The 16,095-nt window shown below is 38.5% G+C and overlaps 1 protein-coding gene across 2 annotated transcripts in view; it reads right to left on the reverse strand.

The window, feature by feature from the left end:
- The window catches only part of tyw1 (tRNA-yW synthesizing protein 1 homolog (S. cerevisiae)), a 74,480-nt gene that overhangs the window by 57,312 nt on the left and 1,073 nt on the right, over nucleotides 1-16,095 (reverse strand). Inside the window, exons 1-8 of one of the 2 annotated variants that reach the window (XM_088345589.1) lie at nucleotides 14,926-15,124; nucleotides 13,556-13,683; nucleotides 13,342-13,473; nucleotides 13,172-13,273; nucleotides 12,813-13,007; nucleotides 12,387-12,662; nucleotides 6,877-6,975; nucleotides 2,733-2,856 (exon numbers count right to left, since the gene is read on the reverse strand). In XM_088345589.1, the coding sequence (XP_088201715.1) occupies nucleotides 2,733-2,856; nucleotides 6,877-6,975; nucleotides 12,387-12,662; nucleotides 12,813-13,007; nucleotides 13,172-13,273; nucleotides 13,342-13,473; nucleotides 13,556-13,683; nucleotides 14,926-15,028 (1,159 nt within the window). In that variant the 5' untranslated portion in view covers nucleotides 15,029-15,124. Of the gene's footprint in view, nucleotides 1-2,732; nucleotides 2,857-6,876; nucleotides 6,976-12,386; nucleotides 12,663-12,812; nucleotides 13,008-13,171; nucleotides 13,274-13,341; nucleotides 13,474-13,555; nucleotides 13,684-14,925; nucleotides 15,125-16,095 lie in introns of those variants that run through there. The other variant, XM_088345590.1, reaches the window with a different exon arrangement.

Consider the following 16,095-nt stretch of genomic DNA (forward strand, 5'->3'; position numbering starts at 1 on the left):
AGATGAGTCCAGGTGGAGTGCTCTTTCGCCCTGATTTGGAACCGCTTTCGCTGCAGGGGTGCCGTTTTGTGCCTCGAACCTTCCAAGGAATTTGTTGAGGTCATTCAGAAAGTCCATGCTAGTGTTCTGCACTGGGGCGGTGGTTGGCTTGTAACTGGTGATGGCCTGAATGCCTTTCCACATATCCCTGGTGTTGGTTGTGCTGAGGAAACGTTCCTGGATTTTTTGACTGTGCGTTCGCTTTGCTAGTTTGATAGCCCGGTTCAGGTTAGCCCTCGCTGATAACAGCGCCTCCTTGTCATCATAACAGGATGCAAAAAAAAAAGGATGTCACCCTGGCAAATACACTCAATTAAGGTTTCATGACGACAAAGAACAGCAAGTTATGTCCCGTGTTGCTAATAAAGACGGCAGCAGATCAACATTTAGGGTGTATGGGAGTGACGTGATACTATTAATAGCGAAGCTGTTGTGCAAGGCTACCAGCAGGAGCAGACTCTGTAATGCTGCCAGAAGCTGCTCAATGACTTCGAAGGTATGGGGGCCAAACGGCTGTCTTGGGTGCTAAATTAAAATGTTCCAGACAAAGACACCTTCATTAAATTAATGAAGGAAAAAATAAACAGATTAAGTGCATAAAAATGTAAGTCACAAGGTGAAACAATTTCTCGAAAACATTGCGGCAATGTCAAAGACGAGGCTTGTGGAGGCATCAGGTTCTTTTACTTCCACAATTGTATGTCATTGAGGTTTGATGTTTGTGGTAAAAGGCAATCAGATTTTTGTGGTACGGCTTTTACACCACTGGAGGTGCACCAACTAATTAATTATGTGAGAATGTATTGATTGTCAAATTAACAGGCAACTAGTTTTAACTCAATCAATCATAGACAGACCTTTTAACTAATACCTTCTCCAACGCTCCAGAGTTCCAGCTTCTCAAAAACAGATTTTTAAAATTGTCAGTGAGATGAACCCAGGTGGGAAATAATGGCTGAGCGCCACATAAGGTCTATTAGCCAATATATGTTGGCCCGTCACATGAAAATGGTTAAAATATAATGATAATAATTGGTACCAAAAAAAGGTACTACAAAGAAAAAATAAATAAAAAATGTTGAAATGGGGGCCACTCTATCATAAAGAATGTACATCTTATGAAGCATTTCGGTGTACTTTATTTATTTATTTTTATCATTTCTATTCATATTTTTGTATTTACCAAGAGATTATTCAGTTTCATACAAAATAACACTTCTGAGCTATTCCTAATGCAATTTGTGTTTTTCAATGCATTATCAAATTTACTGCTTAAAATAAGCGACATGATTAATTAATTTTCTAAGATTTTGAGTGTTTCAAAAACAATTTCATGAAAAGGTCTATTCATAGACAAATATCAAATTAAAAATAAGACGTGTACATTTTCATATGTACGTTATAATTACAGTAAGACCTCGGTTATCGCGGTTAGGGCCCGGTCACACAGCCGTTTGCGTCTGTATCGCGGGTAAAATTTTGCGGTGTTTTTTTTGCCCGTGGTTGCCCGCGATGGAAAATGCGCAAAATTGGCCAACCCGCTGTTCATCGGTGGTATGCCCGCAAAACAGACGCCGGCGATTGTTCCGCTTCCTCATCGTGTCATTTCCGCGCCATTTTCTCGTGTGGACCACGGGTATAAAAGCTCCCGAGCCAGTGTTGTGCCCAAATCCGACTCCTACGTCAGATTTGGGCACAACACCGGCCGCCTTATCCCGCGTCCGCTAACGTTCCGCCGAAAAAACCCGCAAAAAGTTAAAATCTGCAAAGTAGCGACGCCCCTTCAAAAAAAAAAAAAAATTTTACAGACCGCGAAGCTATGAAGCCGCGAACGTCGAACCGCTAAGTAGCGAGGTCCCACTGTATTCCTAAATGTAAACAGATTTTTGTTTCAATCGATCAATCAATCTTTTATTTTCCTCGCGGTCTAGCATCTCAGCCATAAATTTTTGCCCAATGCGGCCAGTGACTCAAAAAGTTTGCCCACCCATGCATAAGACCAAATATATTTCTGTTGAATCAATTCAAAACTGAGGCCAGCAAGTTTCTTTACTATAAAAAAATATTTTCTTCCAAAACTAAATGTAACTTAGCTTCAAACTACTGCTTTTACATCAATTGAAGTGAAACTGTCAAACTAATCAAGTATTTTTAAATTTATAACTCATTTAAAGACTGTCTTAATAAATTTCCCCAAGCCTGCTTTTCAAAAGTGAATATTCATCAATTTTTAATGTTCTCCATGACACAAGTCAGTTTACTTTTGTGATGAATCAAAATGAAACATTTTGCTGGAACCAAAAAAATGCCACCTAAGTCATAATTGTTGTTTTTTTCATTTTATTTTAAAAAATAATGATCAATAGTTTTCTCTTTTTCGAGAACAAGTTCATGTCCGTTTATCGATTACGGTAAAAACAAAGGGAACAGATGAAGACTTAGAAGTCATTAAAACTTTGTCGCCCTTGTGGGCAAGGTGAAACAGGTGGCGGCAAACATATGGCTGCCTTCCCTTGGGGGGCCCTGTGATTTTTATTGTGACCAAGAAATGATGCCCTGGCTGCACAATCATCATCAAGCGCAATGCACAAACACCTGGCAGTTGCTCCTCGGCTAGAAATAAAAGAAGAAAAAAAAAAAACCTATTCTCTGCTACATTAAGAACCCAGTGGAGTGCGGCAGCGTAGCACTACCTTGTTTGCTCAGAGCTTCTCTCAGGGCGGGTGTGATCATCTCTCGTCGATTTTCTTTTTCCACTTGGCTCTTTTTCACCACCCTCCTCGAGCGCTTAGATACCTGCCCATCGTCTGAAGGAATCTGGGAACACAAACAAACCATTATTAATACATGGTAACAGACAAGGGAATTGATGGAATTTTTTTCCAGCCTGTACACAAAGAGTACAATAATGGAGTCATATAAATCCGTATTGGCCAGGAATTGGTTGAACTGCTCAATCAAGTATATTGAATGGAGAAGTAGAATGCTTATATTATATATATATATATATATATATATATATATATATATATATACACACACACACACACACACACACATACATACAGTGAAGAAAATAAGTATTTGAACACGCTGCTATTTTTACCACTGAGAAATCATGGGGGGTCTGAAATTTTCATCGTAGGTGCATGTCCACTGTGAGAGAGATAAACTAAAAAGAAAAATCCAGAAATCACAATGCTTAATTTTTTTAACAATTTATTTGAGTCATACAGCTGCAAATATGCATTTGAACACCTGTGTATAATCAAGAGTTCTGACCCGAAAAGACCTGTTAGTCTGCTCATTAGAAGTCCACCTGCACTCCTGAATTAGATGTACCTAATTGAGGTTGTTCGCTGCATAAAGACACATGTCCAACCCATACAAAGAGTAAGACTTTAACTTGTAACATACCAAAGAGCTGTCCAAAGACACCAGAGACAAAATTGTACACCTCCACAAGGCTGGAAAGGGCTACGGAGCAATTTCCAAGCAGCTTTGTGAAAAAATGTCCACTGTTGGAGCAATCAATAAAAAATGGAAGAAGCTAAACACGACGGTCAATCTCAATTGGAGTGAAGCCGATGCAAGATATCACCTCGTGAGGTCTCGATGATTTTAGGAAAAGCGAGGAATCATTGCGGAACTACATGACAGGAGTTAGTCAATGACCTGAAAAGAGCTGAGACCACCGTTTTCAAGTTACTGTATGTAATACACTAGGACGTCATGGTTTGAAATCATGCAAAGCACGCAAGGTTCCCCGATTTAAACCAGCACATGTCAAGGCCCGTGCATATGACCATTTGGATGATACAGAAGAGTCATGGGAGAAGGTTTTGTGGTCAGATAAGACCAAAATAGAACTTTTTGGTTATAATTCCAATAAGCGTGTTTTGAGGAAGAATGAAGAGTACAATCCGAAGAACACCATTCCTACTCTGAGGCGTGGGGGTTGTAGCATCACGCTTTGGGGTGTTTTTCTGCATATGGGACAGGACAAGTGCACTGCATTAAAGAGAGGATGACTGGGGCCGTGTTTAGTGAGATTTTGGGGAAAAACTTCCTTCCCTCAGTCAGAGCATTGAAGATGGGCTGGGCTGGGTCTTCCAACAGAACAATGATCCGAAGCACACAGCCAGAAAAACAAAGGAGTAGCTCCATAAGAAGCATATCAAGGTTCTAGCATGGCCCAGCCATTTTCCAGACCTGAACCCAATCAAAAATCTTTGGAGGGAGCTCAAACTCTGTGTTTCTCAGCGACAGCCCAAAAACCTGAATGATCTAGAGAAGATCTGTGTGGAGGAGTGGGCCAAGATCCCTTCTGCAGTGTTGTCAAACCTGGTGAAAAACTACAGAAAACGTTTGACCTCTGCAATAGCAAACAAAGGCTACTGTACCAAATATAAAGATTTATTTTCTCAGGTGTTCAAATACTTATTTGCAGCTATATCACACAAATAAATCATTAAGAAGGCATCCATTGTGATTTCTGGAGTTTTCTTTTTAGTTCATCTCTCTCACAGTGGACATGCACCTACGATGAAAATGTCATTCCATTTTCCGCAATGACATTTGAAATAATATTTTACAACACAATTTTAAAAAACACAATCAATCACCACAAGCACTGAAATTGAATAGAATGTCTATAGAATGTCTATTCTATTCTATTCTAAAATTAATCACTCAATTGAAAAAATAATCAATCGATTAATCAAATAGTAAAATTTGATTATTGCAGCTCTAGCGTCAACACAATTTCCTCTAAATATATTGTCCAATATATATTGGACATTAAAGCTATGAATAATTTGCCATTACAGCATTTTAAATAAACTGAAAAATGTCTTTATATTACATACACAAATTGTTATATTTAGCAGAGTTCTTACATTTTTCAAAGCCAAATTCAAGCACTTTCAAAGCCATTTTTCCAATTTCTCATGTACCATTAAAATAAGGTAGGAGTCATGCATTTTGCAGAGCCCAAAATATATCTGCAATTTACATGTGCAATTTTTAATCTTGCGCATGTATTTATCAAGACATATACCGTAAATATAGTAACTATGGAGCGCACCTGATTATAAGCCGGACCAACCACATTTTAAGAGAAAAACCGATTTTGTATTTACACAAGCCGCACCTGTATATAAGCCGCATGCGCCTACATTAAAAAATGTAACACTAACACAAAATTAACCCAAACCCGACTGAGTCCCGCGATTGAAACTGAATTTCCTTTATTAAAGTACACAGTCCAAAATTCACAGCCAGCAAAATAAACGGAAAATGATACCGGTACTTAAGCTTTGATGCAGACCTGCAGAGTCCGGGTCCCAATGAAAGTAATCCAAAGAAAAAAGTGTATCTTTCCAAAGGTAAGGGTGGGAAAAATATATGTCCACTATTGTCCGCCGCGTCCACAAACACGTCTCACGTTTACTCCACTTCCGTCAGCCCCCGTGGTTTTCGCCCCTTCTTTTTGATTCGCCCGTACAAAACATAACTGAATAAGTATCTGAAATAAATACATTAAAAAATATACAGTTGCAAATACATATTATAAATGGTTACACATATTTACAAAGAAAGACGGTACAACGAGAGTTTTCAAAGCTTTAATAATAATAATATAACTTTCATCCCAAACGGTTCCTGTGACAGGTAGCAACACGCTAGCAACACGCTCGCAACACAGTAAACGGGTCTGTTAAAAAAAACATACAGTACTTGTAAAAATCACGGTAAACCGTCCTAATCTTCTTCCTTAGAACTGAAGCAATCAAAGTAGTCTTCCTCAGTGTCGGAAAGAAACTTGCTCATATAGACGTCGTCCCACGCTCCCATCCACTCCTGATTCTGTGTCCTCCTCTCCGTCACGCAGCAGACCAGCTTTTCGGAACCCGTTGGTGATGGTCGATTTTTTGATGCTTCCCCACGCTGTCAGGATCCACTGGCAGACTTGCGAAAAAGTTGCCTTTCGCATGCGGACAGTTTTAGTGAAAGATTTCTCGCCGCTAGTCAAGCCAAGAAGTTGCAGTCTTCCTCGGCACATATATTCCACCGGTCTAAATCTTACCTTTTGTACTCGAGCGCCTCTGGCAGCCGTTAGAAAAATTACATAAATTGGCCGCATCACTGAATAAGCCGCAGGGTTGAACGTTTGGGAAAAAAGTAGCGGCTTATAGTCCGGAATTTACGGTAATCTTTGGTATATTTGACTTTTGAGACAAATCTCTCCCTATATAGGTGTTGTGTAAAAATAGAATATCGCTTAGATTTTCAGATGCAGGAAGTTCTTCAAATTACAATTTTCCATTGGAAAATGCTACCTTAATTTTTTTGCATGGCCCATAATAAATGTTCATTGTTGATACGTGATCTTCACAATAATGCACATTTCAAAGTGCCCTGTCTAGGTGTAGCATGCAGCTGTCTTCTTGGGCGCGACCCATAGGATGATGCTTCATAGGACAACGCGATACAAACTAATGACGGCTGCTGTTATTTACGAGGTAAGAAATGTAATGGCAAAGCTCTGTCACCGGAGAACATTGACGCCATTGTCAAGCAGACTTGTTAAGAAATATGCCAACAATTTCAAGCATCTACAAGCACTTCACCCAGAATTTAAGCATTTTTTATACCTTGAAAACTAAAACTAAATTTCAGGCATGATATCCCCTTGAGTCACATATGAAGTTAGTGGGTGTCTGCACTCTTACGCAAGCCTGGCCCTGACGCCAGGGCCTGGTGTGTGGAGTCTACCGGGCCATCTGTCGTTTCCGCAGAAGGCAAAGCTGCTTTCAAGACCCTCAGCACACTGACCTGTTTGACGCTCATGAGGCTGCCCAGATCCTCCACATCCAGCACAGAGGGGGAGGTTGACGAACTTTCTTCATCACTGCTGGACTCTATCAGCTCCTCCTAGGATGAAAACGCCACAAATTCACAGCAATTGGGGTCAGGAACGGATGGCTTGTGAGCCAAATGTGGCTAAGTCTGGAGATCAGGTTTAACGCCTGTGTTTAGATCGTCTTAAAATATTTGGTGTGACCCTCACTGGAAAAAAATAAATCTGAATACTTTTCTTTCATGGCTCTTTGAGTGAAAAAATGTTTCTGGCCCCTGGATTAACAGTTTTAAGGCAGGAAAGTAAAAATTACAAAAAATGCTAATTAGTCAATTACACCAGTGACATTATTCTAAGTCCAATATTAATGGATGAACTACTGATTTTAAATTATTAAAAAGAATCAGTAAGAATTAAGGATGGCCAAGTACAAATGTAAGAGATTACTATTGGCACGATTCTCAGCTTAATTATTACAAAGTCTTCAAGGCAGCAATTTAAAAATACTAACTTATAATACCAATAATAAAACATTTCGATTATTATTCACAACAGTTTAAGGCAACGCTGGATACCACTTTTTTCAGGACTGATTTCAAAACTGAACTCTTTCCAGTGCCGTATATTAAGTGGATACATTAATAGTTTAAAAAAAAAAATCCCAGACTACCACAGAAAAAGTCTGATATCTTTATATTGCAACACTATTTTTTACTTGAAGCTGCAATAATCTCATAATCATTTATTCTCATTTCGAGTTCCAGATTTTGAAAAGACCACTTAGTAACAGATGATAACCATTATCTTAAAATGTCATAAATAAGTCAAGTCAAGTCAATTTTATTTGTATAGCCCTTAATCACAATTAGTCTCTAAGGGCTTCACAAGTTATTACATATAAGAAGTTTAGGTTATTCGTATGCTATAGAGAAGTGAGTTTTAAGCCTAGATTTAAACATTTCCACCGAGGTTGCAGATCGGATCTCAAAGGGAAGAACATTCCACAACACTGGTGCCCGGATGGAGAACGCTCTCGAACCAGCGGAACACTTCTTGGCTCTTGGGATCACCAGGAGACCGGCGCTCTCGAAACATGGTAAGCCTGGTATCGGTATATACCGGAAAACGGTGATCCTCCAGTTAATATGAGAGGAAAAATGCAATGTTGTCACATTTAGGTTTGAAATTAGCAGTGAATTTTGTTTAAGAATCATTTCATAGATAAAAAATTATAGTGGTATCTGTAATTTGCATTGATATTAGCTATTACTTAAGCAGTGAGTACTGATAATGGAACACCCGCGTAAATGTAGTATTGAACATCCCTGCTAAAAATAAAGAAAATAAAAGAAAAAGAAAATACATACAGGGTGTCCCAGAAATGTATACAGTACATACTTTGACTTTAAATAGCTGAAATGGACAAAAATATTATTTTCTTTTTAATGTCAAAGTGTGTACTGTACAGTATACATTTTTAGGGTTACCCTGAATATAAGTACAGGGGAAATCTATTGGATAGTCATTCAATTTTTAGTCTAATAAATATAAATTCCTAAAATCGTTGCGCCGGGAAGATAATTGTGTCAAAACCTTAATTTACAGACTGAACTCAGTGTGAAGCTTATTTTCGGTACAAAACAACTTTAGGAGTTATTGTGGGACCAAGAAATGCTCTGTAACGGACACCCACTCACCACATGGCAAAAGTGTAAATTTTATGTGCATGCTGTGCTTCCTTTTACGAGTTCACAATTTTTCATATCAGGAATATTTGGGGGAACCAACTCCCTTGAAACTGTACTTAGACATTACAATAAAGAGTAAATTGTCTAAACTTCACTGATTTCCATCACCTCGTCTCATAATCATGGTTATATGCCCAGACTCACTCGCTAAGTTCTTTTTTTTTTTTTCATAAACTGAGCTGGACAGATTTTGTATTAAAACTGACACAGTGCATTTATGGATAGAGACTTTGCTCATCATCGACGTGGTTTAAAAAAAAAAGCCTGAATTTGTTCGAAAAGAAAGGCCAAAAGTTCCTTCATGAGTATTCATTGAGAATTATGCTTAAAATTTACTGTATAAATTTGCCAGTGTTTGTGTGGTTGTGACCGCTTTGAATACCTGAGAAACATGAAATACAGAATGTCACAAAAGTACGCCCCTCACATTTCTGCAGGGATTTCATCATAATGTATAATTGAACAATAATAAATAAAATCCCTTTGACAGTAAAAAGTAGTCTGTGTAAATCTTATATAGCAGTGTAAATGTATTTTTTCCCCTCAGAAAACTCAAAGTATAGCCAGTAGTAGCTCAACCCCTGGTAACAAAAGTTTTTTTTTTGGTTTGAACAATTTTATTGACACTATTAACAGCAAATAAACAATGTGTGGTTTGAACAATTTTTCTCGACAATTTTAACAGCACTTAAGTATACCCTAAAGTAAAAGTTCCTGAATTTCAATAATTTGTGTGGCCACCATGATTGTGCAGAACCACTTTAATCCTCTTGGCCATGGATTTTACCAGAGCCTCACAAATTGCCACTGGAATGCTCTTCCACTGCTTCATGGCAGAGCTGGGGTATATTAGAGGTCTTGATCTGCATTCTGCATTTATATAGCGCTTTTCAAGTCAATGACATCCCAAAGCGCTTTACAATGTGCTCCACATTTCCCAATAGCGGCCTTGCAGCCATGTAAGGTGCTAACCTGCTTATTGGGGATATTAGGGGTTCAGTGTCTTACCCAAGGACACTTGGACATGTAACACGGACGAGCCGGGATTCGAACTGGGATCCCTTGATCCTAAGACGAGCGCTCTACCTCCTGAGCTACTGCCGCCGTCTTGTGTTTCTCCGCCATTTGCCTGAGGATGCACTAAAGATTTTCATTTGTTTACAGGATTATTTTAATTGTGTGAAAGTAAATTTTCTTCAGTGACGTTCTATTTAACATTATAATGAAATCTCTGCTAAAATGTGAGTGGTTTACTCAATTTTTGGCATACTTGGATGCACCGGATAATAAAGCATCCCCACAAAAGTCTTTTGTCAGATATTTTTCATACCTAAGGCACACCGGACTATAAAGCGCATCAAATTGAGGCTTGAGTACAATGGCAAGAATAAACAGTAAATAGGTATCACATATTAAAATTGCAACACATTACAACAGGAATCAAACTGGATTACGTCGGTGAGGGTACTGACATTTTACCTCTTGACAAACAGATGACAAAAAGGCATTAAACCTCATCTATTTATCATCTATTTATACAGCACTTTATAGTGTGCTTCACATTTCCCAATAGCGGCCATGCAAGGCGCCGACCTGCTTATTGGGGGCATCAGGGGTTCAGTGTCTTACCCAAGGACACTTCGACATATAACACGGAGGAGCCGGGATTCGAACTGCGATCTCTTGACCCCAAGACGAGCGCTCTACCTCCTGAGCCACTGCCGCCCCACACTATTTTTACGCGTGTAGACAATAAGATAATCTCCAATGGCTTTTTGAAAGGCATCTGCACCACTGTTGGTTAGGGCTCAAAGCCCATTGTAGATTTGGGCCAGCATGGATTATCAGTTGATCAATCATTGCTCAAGTACATAAGTATACTGTAAAATCTTGTATCCTAACGCACACCGATAAATAATGTATGCATTTCCAATGTATGCATTTCCAATCTTATCCACCGGATTCTGTGGTATAGAAGACACACTTGAGTATAAGGCACACTTTTGAATTTCTGGCCAATTTGGGGATTTTAAGGTGCACCTAATGGTACATAAAGTACGGTAAATAAAAAGCGAATCCCGTGTTTAACCTCGCGACTGCCGTTTTTAGGCTGTAAAGTTCTAAAAATCGCTTCATAGGACGAAAAAAAATTGACGGGCATGCTTGTCAGCTGCCACCAAGAACAAGTGTCAGCAAGACAGTCGTCTCCCGAAGTGTCCGCTACCATGACAACGGGTCATCTGTGAGCTGTCACACTGCATGCATGTGTAAAAACGCTGTGATTGGTGAGAAGAGCAAAGAGTGAGTCTGGAGGACGGACGAAGGAGCTGAAGAAATGTCACAAGTGAGACGTGGAGGACATTTTGTAACGGATGCTGGTCAAATTAAAAACACAGAGCATTATTATGTATATGTAATGTGCTTAGTGGTAGAAAAAAAAATAATTACAATGCCTCCTCCCCAAAAGTAAAGTTCTGCCTTTTTTGTGTCCCGTTAAGTTTCCACATTAGTCGTTTTTAGCAGATATAATTAAATAAAGGTTTATTTATTTTATTGATTTATTTAATATTTTGGATCTATTTTTACATTTGGAAAACAAGCCTGAAAATGTTTAAATATTAGACAAATAACATTTCTCATACCGTACCACTTCTGTTTAAATTAAACTCATGAACCAAATTAACATTTTTATATCTAATACAATTGTATACGTCATCAGTTTTTTTTCCACATAAAGTAGGACTTTGATGCCATCTAGTGTTGTCTTACACAAACCTTTTGAAGGGGATGCTACCAGGGGTCGGGAACTTTTTAGACCTAACTTTTTTAGCCTTGAAAGCAAAATATTCCGATTTATTTTTTGGGGGGAGAGAGCCATAACATACATTTTGAGACATAATTCTAAAACAAGCTTTTGTGCCCTTACAGTGAAGGGTGATAACAGAGTGTACTAGTATTTATTCTGTATTTTTTCTGCATGTATTATTGAAAAAAAAAAAAAAAACACCTGTGTACTTGTTTCAAAACATTACTTTTTTCTTTCCCACCCAAAATAACCAAAAATATTTCTGTATTGATTTTGGTACTAAGATGAAATTACATTCCTTTGAGTTTTTTTGGCTACTTCCAAATAAAAAGAGAAATAAAAATACTTAACCGAAGAACTTATTTATCTTCAAATAATATAATCAATAACAACATAACTTACACAATGACCTACTTTTCAATACCAGGGAGTTTTTAAGATATTAAAATAAAATAACAATAATAAAAAAGATTCACTACAAAGAAAGTGACTAAACTACAATGATTTCTGGAATATGCCGGTGCAACCCACTTGAATTTAGAAAAATAAACATGGTACATCAGAAAATTCAGTATATTTTTTGTAAATGACAGTCACGATTGAGTACTAGTATAATGAGAATCCTTACTTTGTAAAGTAACTTCTTAAACAGTAACATGTCAGAAAAGCTCATACTTTCAAATGCATCACCAATTACAAAGCATTAATGAAAACATTCATAATTTGGAGAATTGAGCATTCAGAGGCTGAATTTCCTAAGAAATTAGATCATTTAAATTTAAACAGAATCCCTAAAAAAGAAAATCAACAGCAAGAAGAATTTCAGATGTTGTCAATTCACTTAATATTTAATTACCAGTAGTTGCTTTACCGAATTATTGTTGAGCCTCTCTTTTTTCAGTTGTAGTTTTTGAATAAGAAAAAAAATCACCTCAGAGGAGTTACTATCCAGGGCAACGTTGTCCTCCTCCTCTACTTCTGGCGTGTTCATTTTGATGCAAGAAGTGCCCTCCTTACGTTTGCCACAACAGTTGTTGCCATCTTGGCAAAGAACCTGCAAACGTTTGAGGAACTTGAGCTTCCAGGCCTGGAAGTCCGCCTGGATGCTACCGTTGATGCTCTTGGCCACGTTGCAGTCGCCTTCACCACGGGTTAGGATACGGGAAGCACTCAGCATCCATAGCCACTTGTCCACATTCTTGCCCACCTGGAAAGGAAATTGAAACTGTTACAACCCAATACTCGTTCATAATCAAGCATGTACAAATGCTGAACACATGTTTTATCTTATAAAATAATAGCTGAAGAACATGGAAATGATTATTTTTCATATTAAGTCTTCTTGGCCCAGCCTTACTGTGTTGTAGTGGTCGGTGTACAGGGAGTTGCCCAGGCCAAATACGGCATAGCGAATGCCCTTCAGATACGTCTTCCCATAGCGAAAGTCCGTGGACGCTTCCTCCAACCATTTGCAGAACCAACGGGCATTGTCGGTGGGTTGCCCGTCTGTATAGGTCGACACGAGGAACACGCACACACCCTGGCTGTTGCACTGGGTCACACAAGCGAGACGACACAATAGTCTATAAAATGTCTGAGTTTCCTTTTGTTGATATGAATTTATTGAATAGTGAAGCTCATAAATAACAATTAACTTGGTATAGCCTAGACACTCTTTTTGAGTTGCCGAACCCCGCAAAAAAGCCTCAGTGTTACCTCTTCAGCTAGACGATCATCTGGATCATACTCCTTCATGTCAATCACCTCTGTCGCGAGGTCCAGACTCCTTACATCTGCAGAGAGTTCCTTTGCAAAACTCTGCAGGAGACAGTTTTAAGGATAGTCTTTAAAATAAGTCAAATCATAACCGTTAACAATAATCATACTTGAGCTGTTCCAGTCTGTGAACCAAAAAAGATTTTCACTCCTGACAAGTGAAGACCAGCATGATTTTCACAGCACTTGTCTTTTTTAATAGTTTCTTGGACCCATGAGCAGACATCTTCTGACAGGCTTTTCTAGATCACATGGGAAAAAAAACATCAATCCATAATCATGAAAACAATACAGAATTTTGTCTCAAACTACACACTCATCTACCTTCTTGAGGATCACCTTGAGCGACAACCAGAGTGTAAAAGCAAGCGTGCAGGCCGCGTACAAGTAGAGCCGGTTGTGCCATATGTAAGTGGCATAGCTTTCATAGGCACTGTAGGACGACACGGACCCTAGAAAGAAAACACGTCACTTTTGACTCAAAGGATGTATGCAAATGGAAAGATACAGGGGAAGTATTCATAAAATGAAGTATTTTTTGACAGGTGAAAGGTTTGCATGATTTCTTTAAAGTTCCTAATCTAGCAGTGGCTCAAAAGGTAGTGCGCTCGTCTTGGGATCAAGAGTTCGCAGTTCGAATCCCAGCTCCTCCGTGTTACATGTCGAAGTGTCCTTGGGTAAGACACTGAGCCCCCAATACGCGGGTAAGCGCCTTACATGGCTGCACGGCCGCTATTGGGTAATGTGAAGCACACTGTAAAGCGCTTTGGGAAGTCTTGACTTGAAAAGCGCTACATAAATGCAGATCATTTCATTTCATTTCATATTTGACAAATAAATCCCTCCACCTCATGAGTTGTAAACTCAACATTGGTAAATATGACTTCAGTGATAGGATTTACTGCATTAGCACGCACTTCTTTCAGATATTTTGACTTACTTGTGTACTTAGGGTTTATTTGTCTTTTGGCTATTGCCAAATAAAAGTGATAAAATATTGTACTATTACAAGAAACTGTGGGTGAAGATGTGTGTGTGTATATACCTTGTAAATTAGATTGTTGATGTTGTTTTATTCCTGCTGCTAAATGTTATTGCACATATTTTCATTGCATTATTCTTCAATGCATTATTATTTTAACTTAGGCCAGTTTTTCTAAGCACCATGTTGTAACTATTTTGGTGGCTTATTCATCCTAATAGTCTTTTATCTCATCTTTTCAAAGGCTCTTTATTACATGTTTTACCCAGGAGAGCCATGTCTAATCTCGTTGCATACAATCATGTTTGACAACGTTGATATCAGTGACAACACAGAAAATTCTAACTCTAAATTTAATTTCACGTTCCTTGTGTGGGCAGGCACCTTGGAGTCAGTCTGCATACAACTATAGGCCTTCCACTTCCACTTATATACTTTACATTGATGACATACAGGTGAAAAGTGCGCGCTAAATCACTAATGTAGAGGGGGGGATATATTAGTTAACAAGTTGCATGAGTTTTGTTTCCTCGCAAAATTAACATTCTTACTGCGAAGACTAGTAGCAAGATTATAGCAGGCTAATTATGAGATTTAATGCATCATGGCCCTGCTGTTGCTTTGTGAAGTGCATGCATGTTTGCTAGCTAAAAGCATTGGGTCCGGTTCCTTTTTATTACTAAGGCTTATCTAAATGTGCATATAATATTACCTTTTGTGTTTGAGGTAGAGGCACAGGTTTCAAAAAGAATGGCAATGACGATTAATCCATACATTACTGCAAACGACTTGGTTGTACGCATATTAAAAGTCATATGTAGCGGCTTGAAACGTGCGGAACCATGACTTTATTTGGCCGAAAAGCATCATGGGGGATGTAGTATTTAGAAAATGAAGAGTGTTTTGTTACCGATGCAGTAAAATATACTGTATTGATTAAGAAAATAAATTTGCAATATATCACCATTACGTCTAACTTCATGTCAAATACATGTTATTAAAATATTTACAAACCCAAAGAGCATTGCTGAAAGCATCCTGGGAAATGTATTTTAGACGTTTGAACCGATAGCGTCATTTTGTGTAAAAGTATACTGCTCCCTGTCACAAAGAGACGACATGCATTATTTTCAAAACAAAGATTAAATAATAATCGGAAACTATTTTTGGTGCTACACTCACAACTGTATTTATAAAAGAAAATATTTTGAAACACATACAAGTGCACTCAGTTTCCTATTTAAAGGAAAATTTGGTGCAAGAAAGGGGTCCCTTCTCAAGGTTTCTTCATTTCCCTCATGTTGAGGTTTTAATGATGATGATGATGATGATGATGATGATAATGATAATAATAAAATAATAATAATAATAATAATATTAATAATAATAATCATCATCATCATCATAATAATAGTGGGTTTCCTCCGGGCACTCCGGTTTCCTCCCACATTCCAAAAACATGCATGTCAGGTGAATTGCCTGGTCCAGATTGTCCCTAGGTGTGAATGAGCGATTGAGTTGTCTGTCCCCGTGTGCCCTGCGATTGGCTGGCAACCAGTTCAGGGTGTCCCCTGCCCACTGCCCGATGATTGCTGGGATGGGCTCCAGCACCCCCGCGACCCTTCTAAGGATAAGCGGTGTAGCTAATGAGATGAGATGAGATAATAATAATAATAATAATAATAATAATACATTATATTTTGAGACGCCTTTCAGGACACCCAAGGTCGCTGTACATGTTTATTTGTTTAGCCCTTAATCACAAAGAGTCTCAAAGGGCTGCACAGACCACAGATTATTGCAGACCACAGACTAATATGACACCTTCCCCTGATCTAAAACCTACATGAGTGCAAGGAAAAACTCAAAAACCTCAACATAA

Source organism: Urocampus carinirostris, chromosome 10 (assembly GCF_059441175.1).
Source record: "Urocampus carinirostris isolate Australia breed hairy pipefish chromosome 10, RoL_Ucar_1.0, whole genome shotgun sequence".
Taxonomy (NCBI): Eukaryota; Metazoa; Chordata; class Actinopteri; order Syngnathiformes; family Syngnathidae; genus Urocampus; species Urocampus carinirostris.